This window comes from Oncorhynchus gorbuscha, linkage group LG19 (assembly GCF_021184085.1).
Source record: "Oncorhynchus gorbuscha isolate QuinsamMale2020 ecotype Even-year linkage group LG19, OgorEven_v1.0, whole genome shotgun sequence".
In the NCBI taxonomy this organism is placed as follows: Eukaryota; Metazoa; Chordata; class Actinopteri; order Salmoniformes; family Salmonidae; genus Oncorhynchus; species Oncorhynchus gorbuscha.
In genome coordinates, this window is record NC_060191.1 from 34248920 (window position 1) to 34270200 (window position 21281).

The 21281-nt window shown below is 47.7% G+C and overlaps 2 protein-coding genes across 3 annotated transcripts in view; one reads left to right on the top strand and one right to left on the bottom strand.

Annotated features, from left to right (window-relative positions):
• Positions 1 to 2775, top strand: part of LOC124004810 (tetratricopeptide repeat protein 9A-like) — a 40879-nt gene extending 38104 nt beyond the window's left edge. For both annotated transcript variants that reach the window (XM_046313617.1, XM_046313618.1), the window contains one exon: positions 301 to 2775. In XM_046313617.1, the coding sequence (XP_046169573.1) occupies positions 301 to 395 (95 nt within the window). In that variant the 3' untranslated portion in view covers positions 396 to 2775. The remainder of the gene's footprint in view (positions 1 to 300) is intronic.
• A 5333-nt stretch (positions 2776 to 8108) lies between these two features.
• Positions 8109 to 21281, bottom strand: part of LOC124005679 (mitogen-activated protein kinase kinase kinase 10-like) — a 60076-nt gene continuing 46903 nt past the window's right edge. Inside the window, exons 2-11 of the mRNA XM_046315127.1 lie at positions 17978 to 18158; positions 16581 to 16729; positions 14143 to 14318; positions 13729 to 13975; positions 13335 to 13457; positions 12919 to 13057; positions 12633 to 12745; positions 12221 to 12471; positions 11449 to 11977; positions 8109 to 10854 (exon numbers count right to left, since the gene is read on the bottom strand). Coding sequence (XP_046171083.1) covers positions 10442 to 10854; positions 11449 to 11977; positions 12221 to 12471; positions 12633 to 12745; positions 12919 to 13057; positions 13335 to 13457; positions 13729 to 13975; positions 14143 to 14318; positions 16581 to 16729; positions 17978 to 18158 — 2321 coding nt within the window. The 3' untranslated portion in view covers positions 8109 to 10441. The remainder of the gene's footprint in view (positions 10855 to 11448; positions 11978 to 12220; positions 12472 to 12632; positions 12746 to 12918; positions 13058 to 13334; positions 13458 to 13728; positions 13976 to 14142; positions 14319 to 16580; positions 16730 to 17977; positions 18159 to 21281) is intronic.

Below are 21281 nucleotides of genomic sequence, written 5' to 3' on the forward strand. Positions count from 1 at the left end.
GGTCTGTGTTTTCAAAGTGTGTCAATAACGACAGAATCTGGTGTACTCATGTCATCTCATCAGGACATGTCGCCTAATGCCAGCTGCAACACTAACAATAATCTCCCCCTATCTTTATTTTTCTCTCTCTCTCTCTCGCTCTCCTTCTCCCTTTCTCGCTCCCTTTCTCGCTCCCCTCTCTCTCTCGCTCCCCTCTCTCTCTCTCTCTCGCTCTCCTTCTCCCTTTCTCTCTCCCTTTCTCGCTCCCCTCTCTCTCTCGCTCCCCTCTCTCTCTCTCTGCTCTCCCTCTCTGTGACACAGACACAAACGTGCTGCGGTACATCCAGTTGACGGAGATGAAGATGAGTCGGGAGGGCCAGCGGGAGCGAGAGAGCGGCAAAGAGGCCCTGGGCTAACCTTTGACCTTTTGGCCCCTGTCACTATGGCCTACTCTATGACCCATCCTACATCTCCTCTCTGACCTCCTCTCCTCCTTTATCGAGCCCAGTCTCATTGACGACTAGCCCCAGTGATGCGCTGCAACCATGTAAAAGAACAGGGCAGAAAAAGCCCTGTCTCTCCCCCTCTCTTCTCCTCCTTGTCTTCCCTTCTTCCCCCAGGTATTGTTGTTCTGTACCCAAGATGCCGACTGCCAAGCCAACGAAGAAAAAACAAAGAAAGGGAAATTCTGTACTAATTCTCATACAAAACAGTCATGGTTGTCTGAACGGAGAAAAAAAAGCGTAAAAAATATATATATATGAACAAAGAACGTTGCGTAATTTAGTAGAAGTGTAATTTTAAACAAACAAAAAATCAAGTATAATTTAGAATTTTCTTTTTTAGTTCTGAGGACTGAGGAGAGGTCCAGGCTTGGGAAAGGTACCAGGGGAGGGCAATGGAAGGAGTTTGGGAAGAGGGAGAGGTACACCCTGACCCCGCCCTATTACAATGGGGGTCTGAAAGCCACTGACCCAGACTGTCCCTGAGAGAGACTGCCTCAGCCCGGCTAGAGTACAGATCAGGCTAGCTAGCACGCTACGTCTCTGTCTTTTTCATTATGGAATTGTCTTCAGACAAGCCTGCCTTTGCGCTCATATTCAATCTTCTACTTTTTTTCAGCTTTTAGTGTCTCGTCTTGAGTTTCTGGACTGTTTTGAATTCAAGGGCTAATTCAAGTGTTTGTAATTTGTCCTTTGATCGTTTTAACATTTCTTTTGCTGTTGATATTACATTGTACTTACTACTATCAGTTGTTCTAAAGCGAAATGTGTGACCTTTCTCTTTCTAAACAAAACAAACTAACTCCCCCAACAGGCTCGCTGTTCTGCTGTTAACTGGTGTGTTTTTGTGAACTGGTGTCTTGAATCTGTTGTCAAATCCCCCATGGAATGTGTGTTGTCAGACTGTTACTACCCCCCCCCCCTGCCCCTGCTTTCTAGCTAATGATGTCACTATGGAAAATAGCCAGTGGGATTGAGGTTCCAACATGCATCCATGGCTGCACAGAGTTCTTTTCTGTTTTCTACTCCCAATATCTACTTCCAGGCCCTTTATCGCTGATGCTGAATCCTCCCAGACATCAGTGACATCACGAGACACTCTTGGCCAAGTGTTAGTGCAGGGAATCCGATCACAGATACTGTATCCTTCTGAAGTGTCTCAACCATCAACAGGAGTGCGCCATTTGAGATTCCCATTTGATCGTGTATATTTTGATAGATATCAGTGTTGCAAAAAACCAAAAAAAACAACAAAAAAAACATTTCCAAATTCTCTGTAAGGCAGATTACACAACACTAGTGATAATAGACCAAGACGAGTGAGGATTGTGGTTGGGGCAAGGCCAGCTAATGACATATTACACACACAGACCCATCGTGCCACTGCATACTCTCTCAAGACAAAATCCCATTGAGGTTGATAAAGCCTATAGGGTTGCTGGGATTTCTAGAAATACTTAGAAGTACCTGCCCTGTTCTAAGGAGAGGGTCGAGTTGACCAATGTTAAAGCATGAGCTTAATCTCTCCATCTAATACCATGGAACCTAGTTCCCTACACCCTATGTGCAAGCCAAGCCCCTGCATGGCAATGTGTGGCTCAGGTGGAAGCCATTTTGAATCCAGATGCCAGGGATCATGTCTGGTATGTTGTTTTCTTTGACATTGCATGTTGTGCCCCCAACCCCATTCATCCCACGTGGAATTGGTTACTGGAGTAGTCAGCAGTTTAGCCTGGGAATGGTATCTTGTATCTTGCATAGGTTGATTTTACTAGACTTATATGGCCCCATACAGAAAGGAATTAGGGCCGGCAGCAGTCATCTGCCTTGGCCAACGTGAGCCATGAGAAGAATAATCCCCCCCCCCCAAAAAAACATCAGAGGAGTGAATAATGCTATATCAAAACGATAGCAGTTCTCCTCATTTGCCTGTGACCTAATATGAGGGAGATCGGGACCAAAGTGTGCCAATGCGACTCTGGAGAGGCAGCAGCACGATGCCTGGAGCAAACTTGCATGAGTCAGAGGCTCCAACTGGAGAGAGAAATGGGCCGGCAGCACCACTAACGCGGCACGAATGCCATGTCGCTCCGAATCTATAGAGATGGGATTATGTTAGAGCAGCGTGGTGGAGAGGTTGAGGGGGGGTGAACACCTTGGAGCAAGGGTAACAGCAGCATGGTGTGGAACCACCAAGAACTCCTCTCTCTCTCTCTCTCTCTCTCTCTCTCTCTCTCTCTCTCTCTCTCTCTCTCTCTCTCTCTCTCACTCTCTCTCTCTCTCTCTCTCTCTCTCTCTCTCTCTCTGATTATCATTCTCTCCACCTCTTGCCCCCCGTCTCTCTCTCACTCTCTTTCTCTCTCTTCTATCTCAGTTCAATTCATCTCTTCTATCTCAGTTCAATTCATCTCTTCTATCTCAGTTCAATTAAATTTTAATTGCTTTATTGCTTTTTTTTGTAACAATGTCCACATTGCCAAAGCCTATTTTGGAAATGGATATGCTTAAAAACGTTAACATAATACGATTTTTTGGTAATAATAATCGGGATTGTCAATGAAACGTAACAACAGTAAGGGTGGGGGGGTATACCAAACATTAAGAACACCGTTCCAGCCCCACCGAGTGGTGCAGCGGTCTAAGGAACAGCATCGAGGTGCTAGAGGCGTCACTACAGATCTGGGTTCAATCCCGGGCTGTGTCGCAGCCGGCCGCGACCGGGAGAACCATGAGGTGGCGTGCAATTGGCCCAGCGTCGTCTGGGTTAAGGGAGGCTTTGGCCGGCTGGGGATGTCCTTGTCCCATCGCACTCTAGCGACTCCTTGTGGCGGCCGGGCACATTGCACACTGACTTCGGTCACCAGCTGTACGGTGTTTCTTCCGACACATTGGTGCGGCTGGCTTCCGGGTTAAGCGAGCAGTGTGTCAGGAAGCAGTGCGGCTTGGCGGGGTTGTGTTTCGGAGGACGCACGGCTCTGGACCTTTGCCTCTCCCAAGTCCGTACGTGAGTTGCAGGGATGGGACAAGACTGTAACTACCAATTGGATTTTATGGAATCGGGGAGAAAAAGTGGTAAAATAAAATAAATTGAGTTCCAACTATATATACAAAATATGTCGCCACCCCTTTAAATTATTCGATTCAGCTATTTCAGTCACACCTGTTGCTGACAAGTGTATAAAATCAAGCACACCGCCGTGCAATCTCCATAGACAAACATTGGCAGTAGAATGGCCTTACTGAAGAGCTCAGTGACTTTCAATGTGGCACCGCCAGAGGATGCCACCTTTCCAACAAGTCAGTTTTATGCCCTGCTAGAGCTTCCCCAGTCAACTGTAAGTGCTGTTATTGTGACGTGGAAACGTCTAGGTTGTAACAACAGCTCAGGCGTGAAGTGGTAGGCAACACAAGCTCACAGAACTAGAATGCAGAATGCTGAAGCACTCGCCGCCATTGGACTCTGGAGCAGTGGAAACATGTTCTCTGGAGTGATGAATCACGCTTCAACATCTGGAATCTAGGTTGGGCAGATGTCAGGAGAACGCTACCTGCCCCAATGCATAGTGGAAACTGTAAAGTTTGGTGGAGGAGGAATAATAGTATGGGGCTGTTTTTATGGTTTGAGCTAGGCCCCTTAGTTCCAGTGAAGGGAAATCTTAACGCTACAGCACACAATGACATTCTAGATGATTCTGTGCGTCCAACTTTGTGGCAACAATTTGGGAAGGTCCTTTCCTGTTTCAGCATGAAAATGCCCCATGCACAAAGCGAGGTCCATACAGAAATGATTTGTTAAGATCGGTGTGGAGGAACTTGACTGGTCTGCACAGAGCCCTGACCTCAACCCCATCAAACACCTTTGGGATGAATTGGAACGCCGACTGCGAGTCAGACTTAATCGCTCAACATCAGTGCCTCCCTAATGTTCTTGTGGCTAAATGGCAGCAAGTCCCCGCAGTAACTTTCCAACATCTCATGGAAAGCCTCCCCAGAAGAGTGGAGGCTGTTGTAGCGGCAAAGGAGAAACCAACTCCATATTAATGCCCAGGATTATGGAATGAGATGTTCGACGAGCAGGTGTCCACATAAGTTTTGTCATGTAAGTGTACCTCTCGGTCTCTTACTCTCTCAACCTCACCACTGTCGCTCCAAAACAGAACAGGAAAGCAGTAGTGTTGTATTAGTCCCTATGGCTGGCTAAACTGGCCCTCCTCACGCATGGTCCTCTTGGGAATAGGTTTTATCCCTGTGGTTCCTATCTCCAATGCATCCGTCCACCATCCTGTCGTTGTCCCAATGTGCTTTCTCGCTCCATGTCTACGGTTACGGTCGACACATACAAACAGGTCAGGGCTAAGTTCTTCCCAGCCCTGCCCAAACATGACCCATTGTGAGATAAACAATGGGATGACCCTGGACCAGTTCTTGTGGGCAGAATGTTACAACACGCTGTCTGTACGAACATAGATAGAGAGAGACATCCTCTCCCCAGTAGCCTAGTTCTGAAAACATATACTGCATAAGCACAAACTAAAAAGAGGACTGGGGAAGTAAATACTTGCTCTGTTTTTTTTTTTTTTAATGTCTTTCCTTTGATGTCATTTGAGGTACACGTTTGTCAAATGTCAAAGTCATTTTTGTGGTTATGAAACAATTGTGGGGGGAAATACAAAACTGAAAAGGGGAAGAAGAAAAATGGCCGTTTAAAAGCTTTACTTTATTGAGTTGTTTCTTCAACTGGTGAGAAAGCACGTGAAGGGTAAACAGTTTGGTATAAAGGCGCCGCAGGCTCTCTGTCACTGTGTCTGTGTCGATGTTTCAGTACGATTTGTTGTCGCCTGTTTTGGGAAGGTCCATACACCCACTCCCGGGAGTCTGTCAAACCCCCGCAAAGTGACAGTGGATCTCGTTGAAGAAAGTGGGCGTTGGAGAACCGAACCAGTTAAACGGTAGAGGTTTTTTATGAGCTCGTTTGCTTGCACCAGAGAGTAGGACTTGAAGATGAGTACATCATGGTTAGAAGTACATTTTTCCCATTGGACCATGTGAGGAAACGTCCGATCAATATTCCAACTCCTAACATTGGAGGACGTGATAACAGGTTACATTGAACTGCTAGCCCGGGAATGCACTATTGATTGGTAAATGAGGACCATAAATAAAGTTTAAAAGGAGAAATGGTTGTGCCGCGTGATTGTCTTCGGGGGTTGTCTGAGTGCATGGTGCTACCTCACTGTGGGAGGTACTCAACGACACACAGCCAGACACACACACACACTTCTCTCACACTTCTCTCTGCCCACCCTTCTCCCTCGAAAGGCAATAATCTGTCTATTACTACTGACTGCCCTGCTTAATGGCTCCCTGAGCTCCAGAGAGGGGGGGTGGAGGAGGGAAGGAGAGAGAGAGGCTGAGAAACGCGTTGGAGGAAAGATGGAGGGGGGGGGGGTGGTGCGAAGAGATATCCCACTGGGCACACACTGGTTGAAGCAACGTTGGAATAGACGTTGAATGGACGTCTGTGCCCAGTGGGATAGACCCGCTGAGAGGTGCCAGGGGAAAGATGGAGGGAGAAAAGAGGAGGAGAGACATGCTGAGATAAAAGAGCAAGACACGGAGGAAGTAAGAAAGCACAAAGGAGGCAAAAGGACGACAGGACAACAGGAATAGGAACAAACATATAGACGCAATGGGTGTGTGAGTGCGAACGTGCATGTGTGCGTTGTGTCACTAGGTTTCAAACGGGGGAACAGAGAAGCACTGTGATGCAGCGACCTCAGCACTGGTGAAACCCGGAGGTGAATTGAGGATGTACATGAGACCTTTCTAAACAAATCCTTATTGAGTCAAAATTTCCTCCATCGCCCCTTTTCCTTTTTTCTTTGCTGTGGCTTTTAATAGCATTGCCATCGATGTGAAGAGCGGTTGCTAGGCAACTGGCTGGCGTCTGGAACGGTGTGTGATCGGCGGCTCTCGCACTGACAGACAGACAGAGCAGTGAAATGGACCAGGACTGTGAGTGTGTGTGCGCGTGTGTTGACTGACATTCCGCCTTGCATCAAAAACCTCTCATTTTCTTTTTCAGTTTCGATGAATATATTCATGAGTTCCATGTTTTTATTAACTCATGTCACAGATTAGCTGAACGAACAGCTGATGAGGCTCTTTCACACTCCACACTGCTTGTTGCCACGAGCCCCGTTTATACCTGGCGCTAACACGCGTCCTATGTTCTAATCTTATCACATTTTGATTGTCGCCACGTTTTTAGACGGGTGTAGACGATTAAAATACTTATTGTGGTCTGATTGGGAACCAGTCTTTTCGGACCACCCCCCCTGAGGTAGTCAGAGATGCGTTGTGTCTGGATATCTTACAAGTGGAGACGGACCGTGCTTCTACGTCTGTGTTTGGGGTTTTAGGCTGGGTTTCTGTGTAGCACTTTGTGACATCGGCTGATGTGAAAAGGGCTTTATACATCGATTTGATTTGGACAGTGAAACCATTTAAATCATCAGTATCCACCCCTCTAAAACCATTGACTTAAGGCATCAGTATTTAAAAAAAAAATGAATAGATGCTATTTTGAAACAATATATGTTAAATGATTTGCCTACAGGGAAGTCTGGTGACAGTGCAAACACAGTGGATAGGTAAGGAGACGCATTTTAATGCCATGAGTAGCTGCAATGGCTAATATCTGGGCCCAATCAGAATGTTGACAATATCAGGACAAATGAAGCCCGTTAGCACCAGGTACAAACTGGGCTGTGAATGCATCTCTATTAGCCTGTTCGATTAAGTCAGGTGTCTGAGACGTAAAGTAAATATATCAGGTATGTTTCATCGTCAACACGATGCTGGAGTCACACATTCCTACAGGTCACCTTCACAATTCCGTCACAAAGGCAAGAAAAATCCTGCAGAGATCCCGTGGGACTTTTTAGTCAGGGTGGTCTCATGCTCAAGGGGGCACCATCTCGTAATACTCATAACAACAAGACAGATGATAATGTCGGAGGATACAACGCCACAGAAGAAAACCTGAAAGATACCTGTGAACAACTAAATTATTATTAAAACGCACAACCTGTACCATACTTGTCCTTGTAAGTGTATTTGGCAAAGTAAAGGACAGTAGTGACATATCGTGATGAGCTTTGATGACATCTAGAGGAGGTTCACTGTTATTGCAGCCAGGCCTTTGTCCTGGTCACAGAGATCCAGTATAATGTGTGGTACTTGAAAATAAGTGCTGTAAATGTTCAGCTATTACAAACCCTAGAGCTTGTGGTAGAATAGAATGTTTGTAAAAATGTAAAGAGAGTAAACCTTGTGGATATAACTCCACAGAGAGAGAGAGAGAGAGTTAGAGAGAGAGGGAGGGGGAGGGGAGAGACAGAGAGAGGGGGGGAAACAGAGAGACAGACAGCGAGAGAGTGAGACAGACAGAGAGAGAGAGAGACAGACAGACAGAGACAGACAGACAGACAGACAGACAGACAGACAGACAGACAGACAGACAGACAGACAGACAGACAGACAGACAGACAGACAGACAGACAGACAGACAGACAGACAGAGAGAGAGAAAGGAACAGCAGAAACAAAGCAAGCACTTCTCTTCCTCTTTTATTTTGTCATTCATTAAATCATTCATCATCACACCTCAACAGTCAACAACACGTCCCTCTCTCGTCAGGTATCCCAGAACGTCACAGAGTGAGACAGATCGAAGACATCCGCCCGTCAGTCTGTAGTTTGCTCGGTTTTTCTTGGTTGGTCTGTGTTATATTAACAAATATATATATATACAGATATTCCGTAAAGAGAATCATAATAACAATAATTAATCATGATTTCAATTATAACAATAATTTTAATAAATACTCTGAGCGTTCTTAACCACACAAGGAGAATAAGGATGAGATTGGCTCACCCCTCTACCTATGGGATTGACATCATCCCATACAAATAATAACACTAAACACACACACACACACACGCATACACACACATACCTACAAAACACTCCCAGACACAGCCAAGTAAATACTTGTATGTAGCCTCGACCAACTGTGCCATTAAAAAGTGGTGTTCTTCATCGTCTTTCAGCAACCAGACAGTACGGGTGCGCTCGCGGGCCTGCGAGAGAATCCAGAGTTCTCTCGATTCGCCGTCCACATCCCAAGCACCCTTGTGTCAAGTCCTTCACAGTCTGACATGTCCATATCATGGCTCTTTAACCAAAGATTGTGCTCTTTTTCCCCTTCAATGAGGTTGTATCACTATCCAGTAGGTAGAGAAAGGAGTACGGAATGTGGGAATTCGTTTTTTTGTTGTTGTAGAAAACAGGTAGTATTCATTAACCATTTATTGCAAGTGGATTTACCCTCATTTCCCATGATCCTCCTCTGCTCTCAGAGGACCTGCTGTTGTTGTAGTAAACGATCCATACAGCAGAGTGTATAAGGGGCTCTATACAAACCAGTGATGATCGGTGAGAGAGAGGACATTTGCTGAGAAACTCCAGGTTATGATGACATAGCGTTTCCCATTTACAGCAACTTTCCCCAAATTCCTTCGTTTTACAGAAATCCTGGTTCGAGGATTCTCGCATTTCCTGCTTATTCCAGGAATCTTTCAACCAGGGTTTCTGGTAAACCAGGGAATGTTGGAAAAGTTACCGGACATTTTGCAACCCTATGAGGACGTAAGGTAAAGAATGAGGGGGAGAAAAGCATGTTTCGGCTCTCTTACTACGGATTTGCTAGTTCTACAGTACATCCTTCACGCTAAAATAACATGCGGTCACAAAACACAAACACGCGTGCGCACCCACACACCCACACACACACACACACACACACACACACAGAGTGCACCCATACAGACCCACAATTCGACCAAACCAATAGAAAATGCTGTGCTAAACAGGTTATGGCTGGAATGGTTCAAGCCTTGAGAAGAATCAAACTCATTCGCCTACACAGGGCTGAGGAGGCAAAGTCCTGTCCATTGTGCTGTGGAGCTTAAAATGGCTTCCCTGTTCCTGTCACGGCCTTTGGGGAGAGGGGACAGGACAGAGACCATCCCTATACAGCTAAGATGCTATCTGGAGGTGAGGGAGGTGGACATTAGTTCTATAGAAGGGGACGCTCAATAAGAGGGCAACTTACGCACTGATTTGGAAGTCGCTCAGGATTGGAGCGTCGTCCTGCCATTGACTACATGTAAATACGAAGGAGGGGCAGCAGGGTTCACATGGCACCCAGAGGTGCTCTCGTCACAAATCAGGGCACCCCCCCCCGTGGACACTTCAAGGGCACTCCCAAGAGTCATCGTACAATGATTCCAACCCTGATGAGAGGTGTGAAGTGTCGACCGCTGGCGAAGCTTCGGCCCTAGTCCTTGGGGAAGGAGAGAGCAGAGACAGACATGACACCTGTGTCGAGAGAGGCAGAGAGTCCACGGAGTGGTGAAGCAGAACGAGTCCCTTACTACAGGAAATGATGGATAGGGATGAGCACTTAGAAGTGTCTGCCTAGAAGCGTAATGGTTTACATGTTCCTTTTTGGAGGACGGGCAATATATATGGAAGGTTAGGAGGGCACACTGGTCACTAGGGCACTGGAGGTTTGGACTCTAGAGGCTGCGGAGTGGTCACTTGGAGGAATGTTGTCCCACACTGGGCGGCTTTGGAAGGGACACTAAGAGAAGTGCTGTCCCGGATGCTTGGGTGTGTACTAGGAGTACTATGAGACTTGGAGGGCACAAGGCTTAGGAGTGACCACCAGGAGAGAGGTACAGCCCGCACAAGTGGGCTTCAGAGTGGACACTAGGAGAAGTACTGTTTGCAAAGGGATTGGCTACCAGGAATAAAGTGGGCATACTAAGGAGTCTTTGAAGTGTGCACTAGGAGTAGTGTTGCCCATTTACAGTAATGTTGCAGAGTGTGGCTTAGCCGTAGTTCTGTCCACAGAGCTGTGCAGCCTGGTGCTGTTCACACAGGGGCACGGTGCCGTCCAGATCCTGTCCATCCACGTCCATGTCCATGAGGTTGGGCCTGACCGCGCCGGTGCTGGCACTGCTGTCTCCAGAGCCCAGGGGACTGTCACAGCTGCTGCCCGGGGATGAGCTCAGGGTCCTGGACAGGGAGCCCAGCTTCCAGGGGTCCGGTCGCACCCTGGCTGGGGTGGGCCGAGGCCGGGGGGCGAACTCCAGGGTCTTGGGCCTCTCCAAGGGGCTGATGTTGGTCAGGGGCTCCAGGACCGGGACAGGGACAGGCGGAGCGGGGGCCTTGCGGCGGAGGACCCTTGGGAAGAGGCTGGAGGGGTCAGAGAGTCGGGGGATGTCCAGGGTCTCCCTGTAACCTGAGAGAAGAGAGAGAAATACAGATACCAGAGGGAGAGAAGAGGGAGAGAACAGGGGAGAATAATATGAACACAACAGGGATGTGCCATGACAGGCCATGTCTTATTTTAGGTTCAATTGTAACCCCCTTCCCCCCAGTTGGGTCATGTTGGCTGGATGTGCTTTGGGAGGGTGGACCATTCTTGATACACACGTGAAACTGTTGAGCGTGAAAAACCCCACAGCGTTGCAGTTCTTGACACAAACCGGTGCGCCTGGCACCTACTACCATACCCCGTTCAAAGGCACTTCAATCTTTTGTCTTGCACATTCACCCTCTAAATGGCACATATACACAATCCATGTCTCAATTGTATCAAGGCTTAAAAATCATTCTTTAACCTGTCTCATCCAATTCATCTACACGGATTTGAAGTGGATTTAACAAGTGACATCAATAAGGGATCATAGCTTTCGCCTGGGTTCACCTGGTCAGTCTCTGTCATGGAAAGAGCAGGTGTTCTTAATGTTTTGAACACAGTGTATTGCTTCCCTTTCTTCAATTCAATTCAATTAAAGCTCATAGTGACATCATGCTTTCCCAACACACTCACCTGCATGTAGGGGGAGGGTGGGTGGCCCTGGCGGGGGCGGCATGGGCATGCTGCCGTCCGAGGGGGTCCTGCGGTGCCCTAGGGTTTGGGCGCGGGGGCGTATCGCCCCGTCAGAGGGGGTGCGTCTGTGCCCCCTGTTCATGGTTGCAGACACGTGAGTGGGCGTGAGGGACTGGTTGGGCTCTCTCTTGAAGCTCTCTGCCCTCAGATCCAGGAGGGGGTTAACTGAGGGGACGGGAGGCGCCGCGGGGAGGGAGACGCCCACTCCGGGGGTCAACGCCAAGTCCTCAAGTTCCGAGGGAAGGAGAGATTTGGTGGAGTTGCAGTCTGAGAGGGAGGAGAGGGAGAGGAGGGTGACGGAGGGAGAGGGGTCCATGCAGGGGAGAGTAGAGTCGCGGCGGCGGGACAGCGAGAGGGACAGGGCGCGGCTCGGGGGAGAGGTGCTGCGACGGAAGCGACCCGTTCGCTGGAAAATGCTGTCCTTTTTCTTGCGCTGCTCCTCTCTAAGGTCCTGCTCATCCTGTTGGACCTAGACACACACACACATGGAAACGGGTCAGTTCTTACTGGCATCTACCTTACAATCTACGGTTGCATCTTGCCAACTGACACACACTAGACCTTGTCAACTCCCTGGTGTCGAGTGTAAACCCTTATTCAGTGTGTAAAGATCATCGCTACACCAGGTGGCAGGATTGAGGATCTCTTCCCATGGTTTGGGTCATTTTGTCCTTCTGGGTGTGTTACAGACCCATTTCCCTCCGTACAGTACCTGTAGTCTCCCCAGCTGTAGCAGGTCCAGCCCCAGACCTACAGAGGCCAGTAGGGAGGCACAGCCCAGCAGCAGCAGGTCACTCTTCTTCCTCTGGCTGCAGCGCCGCACAGAGTCTTGGTAACCCACCCCGCTCCCCATCCCGGGCCCCGCCCCGCCCAACGAGGGGCCTCCCTCCTCCACAGCCCCGTTACTGCAGGGCTCTGGGGGCATCAGAGACCCGGGCGACTCCTCCAGCTCACAGTGCTCCTCTGTCAGAGAGAGAGAGAGAGACAGAAAGATAGAGAAAGCGAGAGTGTGAGAAGGAGAACAAAGCATTTCAATCAGTCACGAATCCGACGGATTTTGTATCCACGGTATGTTTTGCAACCTCTTTTCTGTTGCAGAAATGGTGATACATGAAGAGACCCACCCATTTCATTGAGGCTAGAGAAGCCGGCGGTCATGGGGGCGTGTTTGGGAGACTTGCCCAGATTCGGGGCACTAGAGGACCACACCTTGCATCCGTCGCCCAGCGAGTTCAACCTGCAAGACGAAGAAGATTGGGTCAATACTATTAACTGGTACCATACACCAAACACTCGCCAGAATAATGTTCAGAGATGATTCTGATGTGCAAATGAAACAAATCTGAAAGGGTAGCAGGCAGGTTAGGGAATGGGGCTATCAAGGGGCTGTTTTTGGACCATGACTGTTACCTGTCCTCTCCGCCCAGTCTCTCTCTCTGGAGGGTGGAGCTGGGCCCCCAGGTGCGTCCCTTCTTTTTGCTAGCTGCCAGGTCCTCCTTCTTACACACGGCACTGCGGCCCCACGTTTTACTGCCATCGCTGGGAGTCACTGAGGGGCTCAATAACACAGTTATTGTCAGTACAACACAACACAACACATCATCAACAAACCACCGTTGTGCCGTGAATATAACAAAATGCAGTTGTATCCACCTGAATACCAGATCTAGGGAGGGAATCCACAACATTGGTTCGGATTATATTGAGACAATGGCATCCCCCACAATTGAATAACCGGTGTTAACTTTTTGGTGTGTCCTCGTTCCTCCAGTCCCCCTCAACCCCTGTCTCTGTCTCCCCTCTGTCTCCCCCACAGACCAACTCACGTCGTATGGCCCTGAGGCGGGGTATGACCCCTGGGCTGGCTGGAGGTGTGGTGCTCTCATTGCCCTGGGGCTTCCTCTTATCCACGCTCGGAGACGCCTGCACTGTGATCTTATGCTCAAAACCTGTGTACATACACAACAGGGAGGGATTACAGTCAAATGATTGGCAGCAAGAATTCCGGTAACTTTCCACCAAATTGCTTGGTTTCACAGAAATCCTGGTTGGAAGATTCCCGGAATCCGTGAACCCTCCAACCAGTCTTTCTTAAAAACCTGTGGATTTTGGGAAAGTTACTGTAATTTTGCAATCCTAATAAGGATAGAAAGAAAAAAGAATGATGCCCTATTCAAGTAATAGGATAAGTGCTTGGGTGCAATACCCTCCATCACACACCAGAGGGCAGACTGATGCTGTTGCTATCTCTGCCCAGCTTGAGCAGTCTGCTCTTCTTGAAGTGGCCCTTGCGCTTCTTGACCCTGGGCTTCTCCTGGTACATCTGGTGGATGATGATGTTGAGTTCACGCTCCACGATATCGATCTCTCTCTCAGCCAGCTCCTGCTCTCTCCTCCTCAGCTGCTCCTCCTGCTCCCTCTGCTCCTCAGCCGCACGAGCCAACGCCTCCTCCCAAGAACGCAACTCCTAGAGGAGAGGAGAGGGGCATATAAAACAAAATGTAGATGTGGTGTTACAGCAACATAACACCCTGTCGAGGATCATTCACGTTGCCAAGGCAACGGCACTTTCCCACTTGCACTTTGTGGGGGATGTTGACACCATGCCCACGTGACCGTGGGGGCTCTTCTCACCTTCTCCTTGGCCCTGAGCTCGTCAAACATCTGCTGGATCTCCAGCCTCCAGTCCTCCTGCAGAGAGTGGAAGGACTCCAGGGGCATCTGAAACATGGCCGACTGTTCGATGGCCAGCAGCCGCGTGAGGATACTAGTGAAGGACGGGCGACTGTGGGGGTTAGGGCTCCAGCACTCTGGGGATGGGGAGAGGAGGCTGAGTCAATATGGCTTAAATGTACACTTACCGTTCAAAAGTTTTGGGGTCACTTAGAAATGTCCTTGTTTTTGAAAGAAAAGCAAATTGTCACGTTCTGACCATAGTTCTTGTGTGTTTTCCTTGTTTTAGTGTTGGTCAGGACGTGAGCTGGGTGGGCATTCTATGTTGTGTGTCTGGTTTGTCTATTTCTATGTTTGGCCTGATATGGTTCTCAATCAGAGGCAGGTGTTCGTCATTGTCTCTGATTGGGAACCATATTTAGGTAGCCTGTTTTGTGTTGGGATTTGTGGGTGTTTTTTTCCTGTGTTAGTGTTTGTGCCACACGGGACTGTTTTCGGGTTTTCACGTTTCTTGTTTTGTATTCTGTTCATGTATAGTTTTTCTCATTAAAAACCATGGACAACTACCGCTCTGCATTTTAGTCCGCCTCTCCTTCGACGGAAGAATCCCGTTACACGTACAGAGGCCCATTATCAGCAACCATCACTCCTGTGTTCCAATGGCACGCTGTGTTAGCTAATCCAAGTTTATAATTTTAAAAGGCTAATTGATCATTAGAAAACCCTTTTGCAATTATGTTAGCACAGCTGAAAACTGTTGTGATGATTAAAGAGACAATAAAACTGGCCTTCTTTAGGTTAGTGAGTATCTGGAACATCAGCATTTGTGAGTTTGATTACAGGCTCAAAATGACCAGAAACAAACTTTCTTCTGAAACTCGTTAGTCTAAACTTGTTCTGAGAAATGAAGGCTATTCCATGTGAGAAATTGCCAAGAAACTGAAGATCTCGTACCGAGCTGTGTACTACTCCCTTCACAGAACAGCGCAAACTTGCTCAAACCAGAATAGAAGGAGGAGTGGGAGGCCCCGGTGCACAACTGAGCAAGAGGACAAATGCATTATAGTGTATAGTTTGAGAAACAGACGCCTCACAAGTCCTCAACTAGCAGCTTCATTAAATAGTACCAGCAAAACACCAGTCTCAACGTCAACTGTGAAGAGGCGACTCCGGGATGCTGGCCAATACAAAGAAAATATTATGATGGCAAAAAACACAGACACTGAACAGAGAAACTTGGACAGAGCATCCCGGAGTTGCCTCTTCACTGTTGACATTGAGACTGGTGAGTACTTGTGAAGCATCTGTTTCTCAAACTAAACACTCTAATGAACCTGTCCTCTTGCTCAATTGTGCCACCGCGGCCTCCCACTCCTCTTTCTACTCTGGTTAGAGACAGTTTGCACTGTTCTGTGAAGGGGTAGTACACAGCGTTGTTCCGAGATCTTCAGTTTCTTGGCAATTTCTTGTATGGAATAGCCTTCATTTCTCAGAACAAGAATAAACTGACGAGTTTCAGAAGAAATGTCTTTGTTTCTGGCCATTTTGAGCCTGTAATCGAACCCACAAATGCTGATGCTCCAGATACTCAACTAGTCTAAAGAAGGCCAGTTTTCAGCTGTGCTAAAATAATTGCATAAGGGTTTTCTAATGATCAATGAGCCTTTTAAAATTAATAACTTGGATTAGCTAACACCACGTGCCATTGGAACACAGGCGTGATGGTTGCTGATAATGGGCCTCTGTATGTAGATATTCCATTAAAAAGCAGCCGTTTCCAGCTACAACAGTCATTTACAACATTAACAATGTCCACACTGTATTTATGATCAATTTGAAGTCCTTTTAATGGACAGAAAATGTGCTTCTCTTTCAAAAACAAGGACATTTCTAAGTGGCCCCAAACTTTTGAACGGTCGTGTAAATTCTCAAAATAACCAAGTACTGTGGTTGTCTTCAAGATGTACACGCTACAGACCCCATTGCTCTGTAGCACCAATTGCCCTCAGATCCCAAACCATTGTTTATAGACAGACAGATGATATTTCAAGTCCAAGGATGGGCTGAAGAAAAAGAGAGAGGGGATGAAAGAGGGGAGAGAGAGCAGTAAAACAGAGAGCGGACACGGTATAGGGGTGACAAAGGAGAGATTAAAGGATGAACGGGGATAAGACAAAGGAGAGGGAGAGAGGGATGAAGCGAGAAAGAGCATTAGGAAATAGTGGAGAGAGAAGTGGAGCAAGAGCCTATGAAATCGCCAGCTGGCTGACTGGGAGGGGAACCTACAGTACTCTCACTCTGACCACCAACAATAATAGACTGAGAGGCTGACAGGAAGCCATCTTGGTTCTAATCAATAGGTGAAAATGGTTCTGACAGGAAGCCATCTTGGTTCTTACCCGCCAGCAGGAGTGCGAAGGGCTCGGGGCAGGTGGAGGGGACGGGCAGGGTCAGTTTGTTCATGGCCACTCCGTACGCCACGGCCAGCGCATCTATCTCACGGTACGGAACCTCTCCTGTTAGCAGCTCCCATAGCAGCACCCCGAAACTGAGAGGGGGGGGGGTACAGCTTCAAATCACTGGCACTGGTCATGATTGTACAGGCTATTAATAATAACACAAACTTTATGTTACCTACTAAACTCAGCAAAAAAAGAAACATCCCTTTTTCAGGACCCTGTCTTTCCAAGATAATTCGTAAAAATCTGAATAACTTCACAGATCTTCATTGTAAATGGTTTGAACGCTGTTTCCCCTGCTGGTTCAATGAACCATAAACAATTAATAAACATGCACCTGTGGAAAGGTCTTTAAGACACTAACACATGCTGCAAGGAGGCATGAGGACTGCAAATGTGGCCAGGGCAATAAATTGCAATGTCCGTACTGTGAGACACCTAAGACAGTGCTACAGGGAGACAGGACAGACAGCTGATCGTCCTCGCAGTGGCAGACCACAGGTAACAACACCTGCACAGGATCGGTACAGCCGAACATCCCACCTGCGTGACAGGTACAGGATGACAACAACAACTGCCTGAGTTACACCAGGACGCACAATCCCTCAGTGCTCAGACTGTCCTCAATAGGCTGAGAGAGGCTGAAATGAGCGCTTGTAGGCCTGTTGTAAGGCAGGTCCTCACCAGACAGCAACTATGGGCACAAACCCACCATCGCTGGACCAGACAGGATTGGCAAAAAGTGCTCTTCAATGACAAGTCGCGGTTTTGTCTCACCAGAGCTGTTGGATCGGAGGGTGAAGGCTAGGGCCATTCCCCCCCAAGATATGTCCGGTAACTTGCAGGTGCCTTGGTGTAAGAGTGGGGTAACATCTCACAGTAAGAACTGGCAAATCTGGTGCAGTTCATGAGGAGGAGATGCACTGCAGTACTTAATACAGCTGGTGGCCACACCAGATACGGACTGTTACTTTTGATTCCCCCCCCCCCCCCTTTGTTCAGGGACACATTATTCCATTTCTGTTAGTCACGTGTCTGTGGAACTCGTTCAGTTTTTATGTCTCAGTTGTTGAATCTTGTTATGTTCATGGAAATATTTACACGTTAAGTTTGCGGAAAATAGACGCAGTTGACAGTGAGAGGACGTTTCTCTTTTTTTTTTTTGCTGAGTTTATATATTGAGGAAGTAAATTTCCCTGAGGGTATGAATAGTTGAATTATTGAAAGAACAAGGACACTAGCTACTGACTGTGGGTGTTGCACGTGCACCGTGCTGTGTGTACGACATGTCCCACAGTAACAGCAAACGGTACAGTTTACATGACAGAGTGTTGTACCTCCAGACGTCGCTGCTCTTGGAGAACAGGGAGAGTTTGATGACCTCGGGGGCCATCCAGGCGTAGGTGCCCGCCGCGCTCATCTTGGTGGTCTGGTGCCACTCCCGTGCCAGGCCAAAATCGGTGATCTTCAGCGTCCTGCCACCCAGATCCTCCCTCTCAATGGGCTCCAGGATCAAGACTGAGGAGAAAGAGGGAGGAAGGTGAGGAGGAGAGAAGAGCGATGGAGAGACGGGAGAGAGGAACAGAAAGAGAGAGATGGGTTGAGTTTGATTGGAGGAGTAAAGGTACAGTGTACGTCATCCATACCACGAGCTGTACTACAACCTGTCCTTCAACAGAGGCCCTTATCCAAAGCACTTTAAACAGCACACCCTACCATCACATACATAGATAGAAGGTGTGGTTATTGACAAAAGCAATTCAGGTTTAAGTGTGTGGTTCAAGGGCAGTGCAACCTGGGGCTTATCAGCCGGTATCTGACCCTAGTCACCTGGCCATATTCCTCTAATAGGCCGTAGGCCATATCTGTCATCAACCTGTATTTTCCTCAGGTCTACACTAAATATATAGCACTATTGGCTAATGGTATGGTCACATCAGTGTTCAGGTCTCTGCCTCACCGACATTATGCACTGTACTCAGCACCTCCGTTTTGAGGATGTCCACACAGCGAAGCAATCATTTCAAAGTCTCTAGGTGACTTGGGTGAGTCGTTTTTTCCCCTGTTGGACTCCCAGCGTTGGCCTATCAACAATCTCCTGTCCTCTCTTCTCCATGCACTTCCTCCTCCATTTCCGCGTGAGGGCTGGCTATGGAAATATCTGGAGTGTACACTGTCCACAGTGCTGGGAGGGAGGGAGGGAGGGAGGGAGGGAGGGAGGGAGGGAGGGAGGGAGGGAGGGAGGGAGGGAGGAGGGGGTTTGTACTTGCTTATCTACAGGCGTATGCAAAGGGAGGCGGAGAGAGGCACAGCACACAGCGAAGTCTTTGTTTAGACACACGCATGCATACACACACACACACACACACACACACACACACACACACACACACACACACACACACACACACACACACACACACACACACACACACACACACACACACACACACACACACACACACACACACACACACACACACACACACACACACAGAGAGAGAGAGAGAGAGAGAGAGAGAGAGAGAGAGAGAGAGAGAGAGAGAGAGAGAGAGAGAGAGAGAGAGAGAGAGAGAGAGAGAGAGAGAGAGAGAGAGAGAGAGAGAGAGAGAGAGAGAGAGAGAGAGAGAGAGAGAGAGAGACCTGGCTCACGTGACACAGGTGTGCCTCTAAGATTCATTATTATGCTGACAGGCAGCTAATGTCCAAACACACACAACTAAAAGGTCATGTCAAGTACAGTACATACAGTGTATATTGAGTCTTCAACTGTTCAAGGCTTGACTATATAATGTGCTTTTGTTCATCTCCCGATGGCTCCACTCTTCATCAAATGCCATTCTCACATTTTATTTCAGGTCAATCAACAATGTTCTGGGTTCAATGGCATGATAACATACTGTATATGTCACAAGAGCACTTAGGCAATATTGCCTGTCTGTCGGTCAACATGCACATTGGCGTTTGTGCGAGTGTGTATGTGTGTGCATGTGTTCTTCATGTGCTTGTTATGTTTCACATCTGTGTGTGTGTGTGTGTGTAGCCTCCACCCAAGTCTCATCTGAGGGACAAGGAATAGGGGATGGCTGATGACATTGATAATAAGCCATTGTCATCCCCCAGCTCTCGTTTTCTATTTCAATACCAACTGTCTCTCTCCCTGTGAGGGACAGCTGTCTTCCCATTGCTGGATGGGCCTTGTGTGTGTGTGTGTGTGTGTGTGTGTGTGTGTGTGTGTGTGTGTGTGTGTGTGTGTGTGTGTGTGTGTGTGTGTGTGTGTGTGTGTGTGTGTGTGTGTGTGTGTGTGTGTGTGTGTGTGTGTGTGTGTGTGTGTGTGTGTGTCTATGAAAGATGGAGAACAAGTAAGAGAGAAAGAGAGTGAGTGAGTGAGTGAGTGAGTGAGTGAGTGAGTGAGAGAGTGAGAGAGAGAGAGAGAGAGAGAGAGAGAGAGAGAGAGAGAGAGAGAGAGAGAGAGAGAGAGAGAGAGAGAGAGAGAGAGAGAGAGAGAGAGAGAGAGAGAAAGAGAGAGAGAGAGAGCGTGAGAAGGAGAGAGGCACAAATGTGTATCTGTTTGCATGTGAAACTGAGGGTGTGTCTGTGTCTGTCAGAGTCCATAAATGTGTGTGTTTGACTTAACACAGCATTGCTTTTGGTGTCTGACTACAGTATGTGCGCTGTACGTCGCACCCCCTTGAACTTTGCGACCTTTTGCCACATTTCAGGCTTCAAACATAAAGATATAAAACTGTATTTTTTAGTGAAGAATCAACAACAAGTGGGACACAATCATGAAGTGGAACGACATTTATTGGATATTTCAAACTTTTTGAACAAATCAAAAACTGAAAAATTGGGCGTGCAAAATTATTCAACCCCTTTACTTTCAGTGCAGCAAACTCTCTCCAGAAGTTCAGTGAGGATCTCTGAATGATCCAATGTTGACCTAAATGACTAATGATGATAAATACAATCCACCTGTGTGTAATCAAGTCTCCGTATAAATGCACCTGCACTGTGATAGTCTCAGAGGTCCGTTAAAAGCGCAGAGAGCATCATGAAGAACAAGGAACACACCAGGCAGGTCCGAGATACTGTTGTGAAGAAGTTTAAAGCCGGATTTGGATACAAAACGATTTCCCAAGCTTTAAACATCCCAAGGAGCACTGTGCAAGCGATAATATTGAAATGGAAGGAGTATCAGACCACTGCAAATCTATCAAGACCTGGCCGTCCCTCTAAACTTTCAGCTCATACAAGGAGAAGACTGATCAGAGATGCAGCTAAGAGGACCATGATCACTCTGGATGAACTGCAGAGATCTACAGCTGAGGTGGGAGACTCTGTCCATAGGACAACAATCAGTCGTATATTGCACAAATCTGGCCTTTATGGAAGAGTGGCAAGAAGAAAGCCATTTCTTAAAGATATCCATAAAAAGTGTCATTTAAATTTTGCCACAAGCCACCTGGGAGACACACCAAACATGTGGAAGAAGGTGCTCTGGTCAGATGAAACCAAAATTGAACTTTTTGGCAACAATGCAAAACGTTATGTTTGAAGTAAAAGCAACACAGCTCATCACCCTGAACACACCATCTCCACTGTCAAACATGGTGGTAGCAGCATCATGGTTTGGGCCTG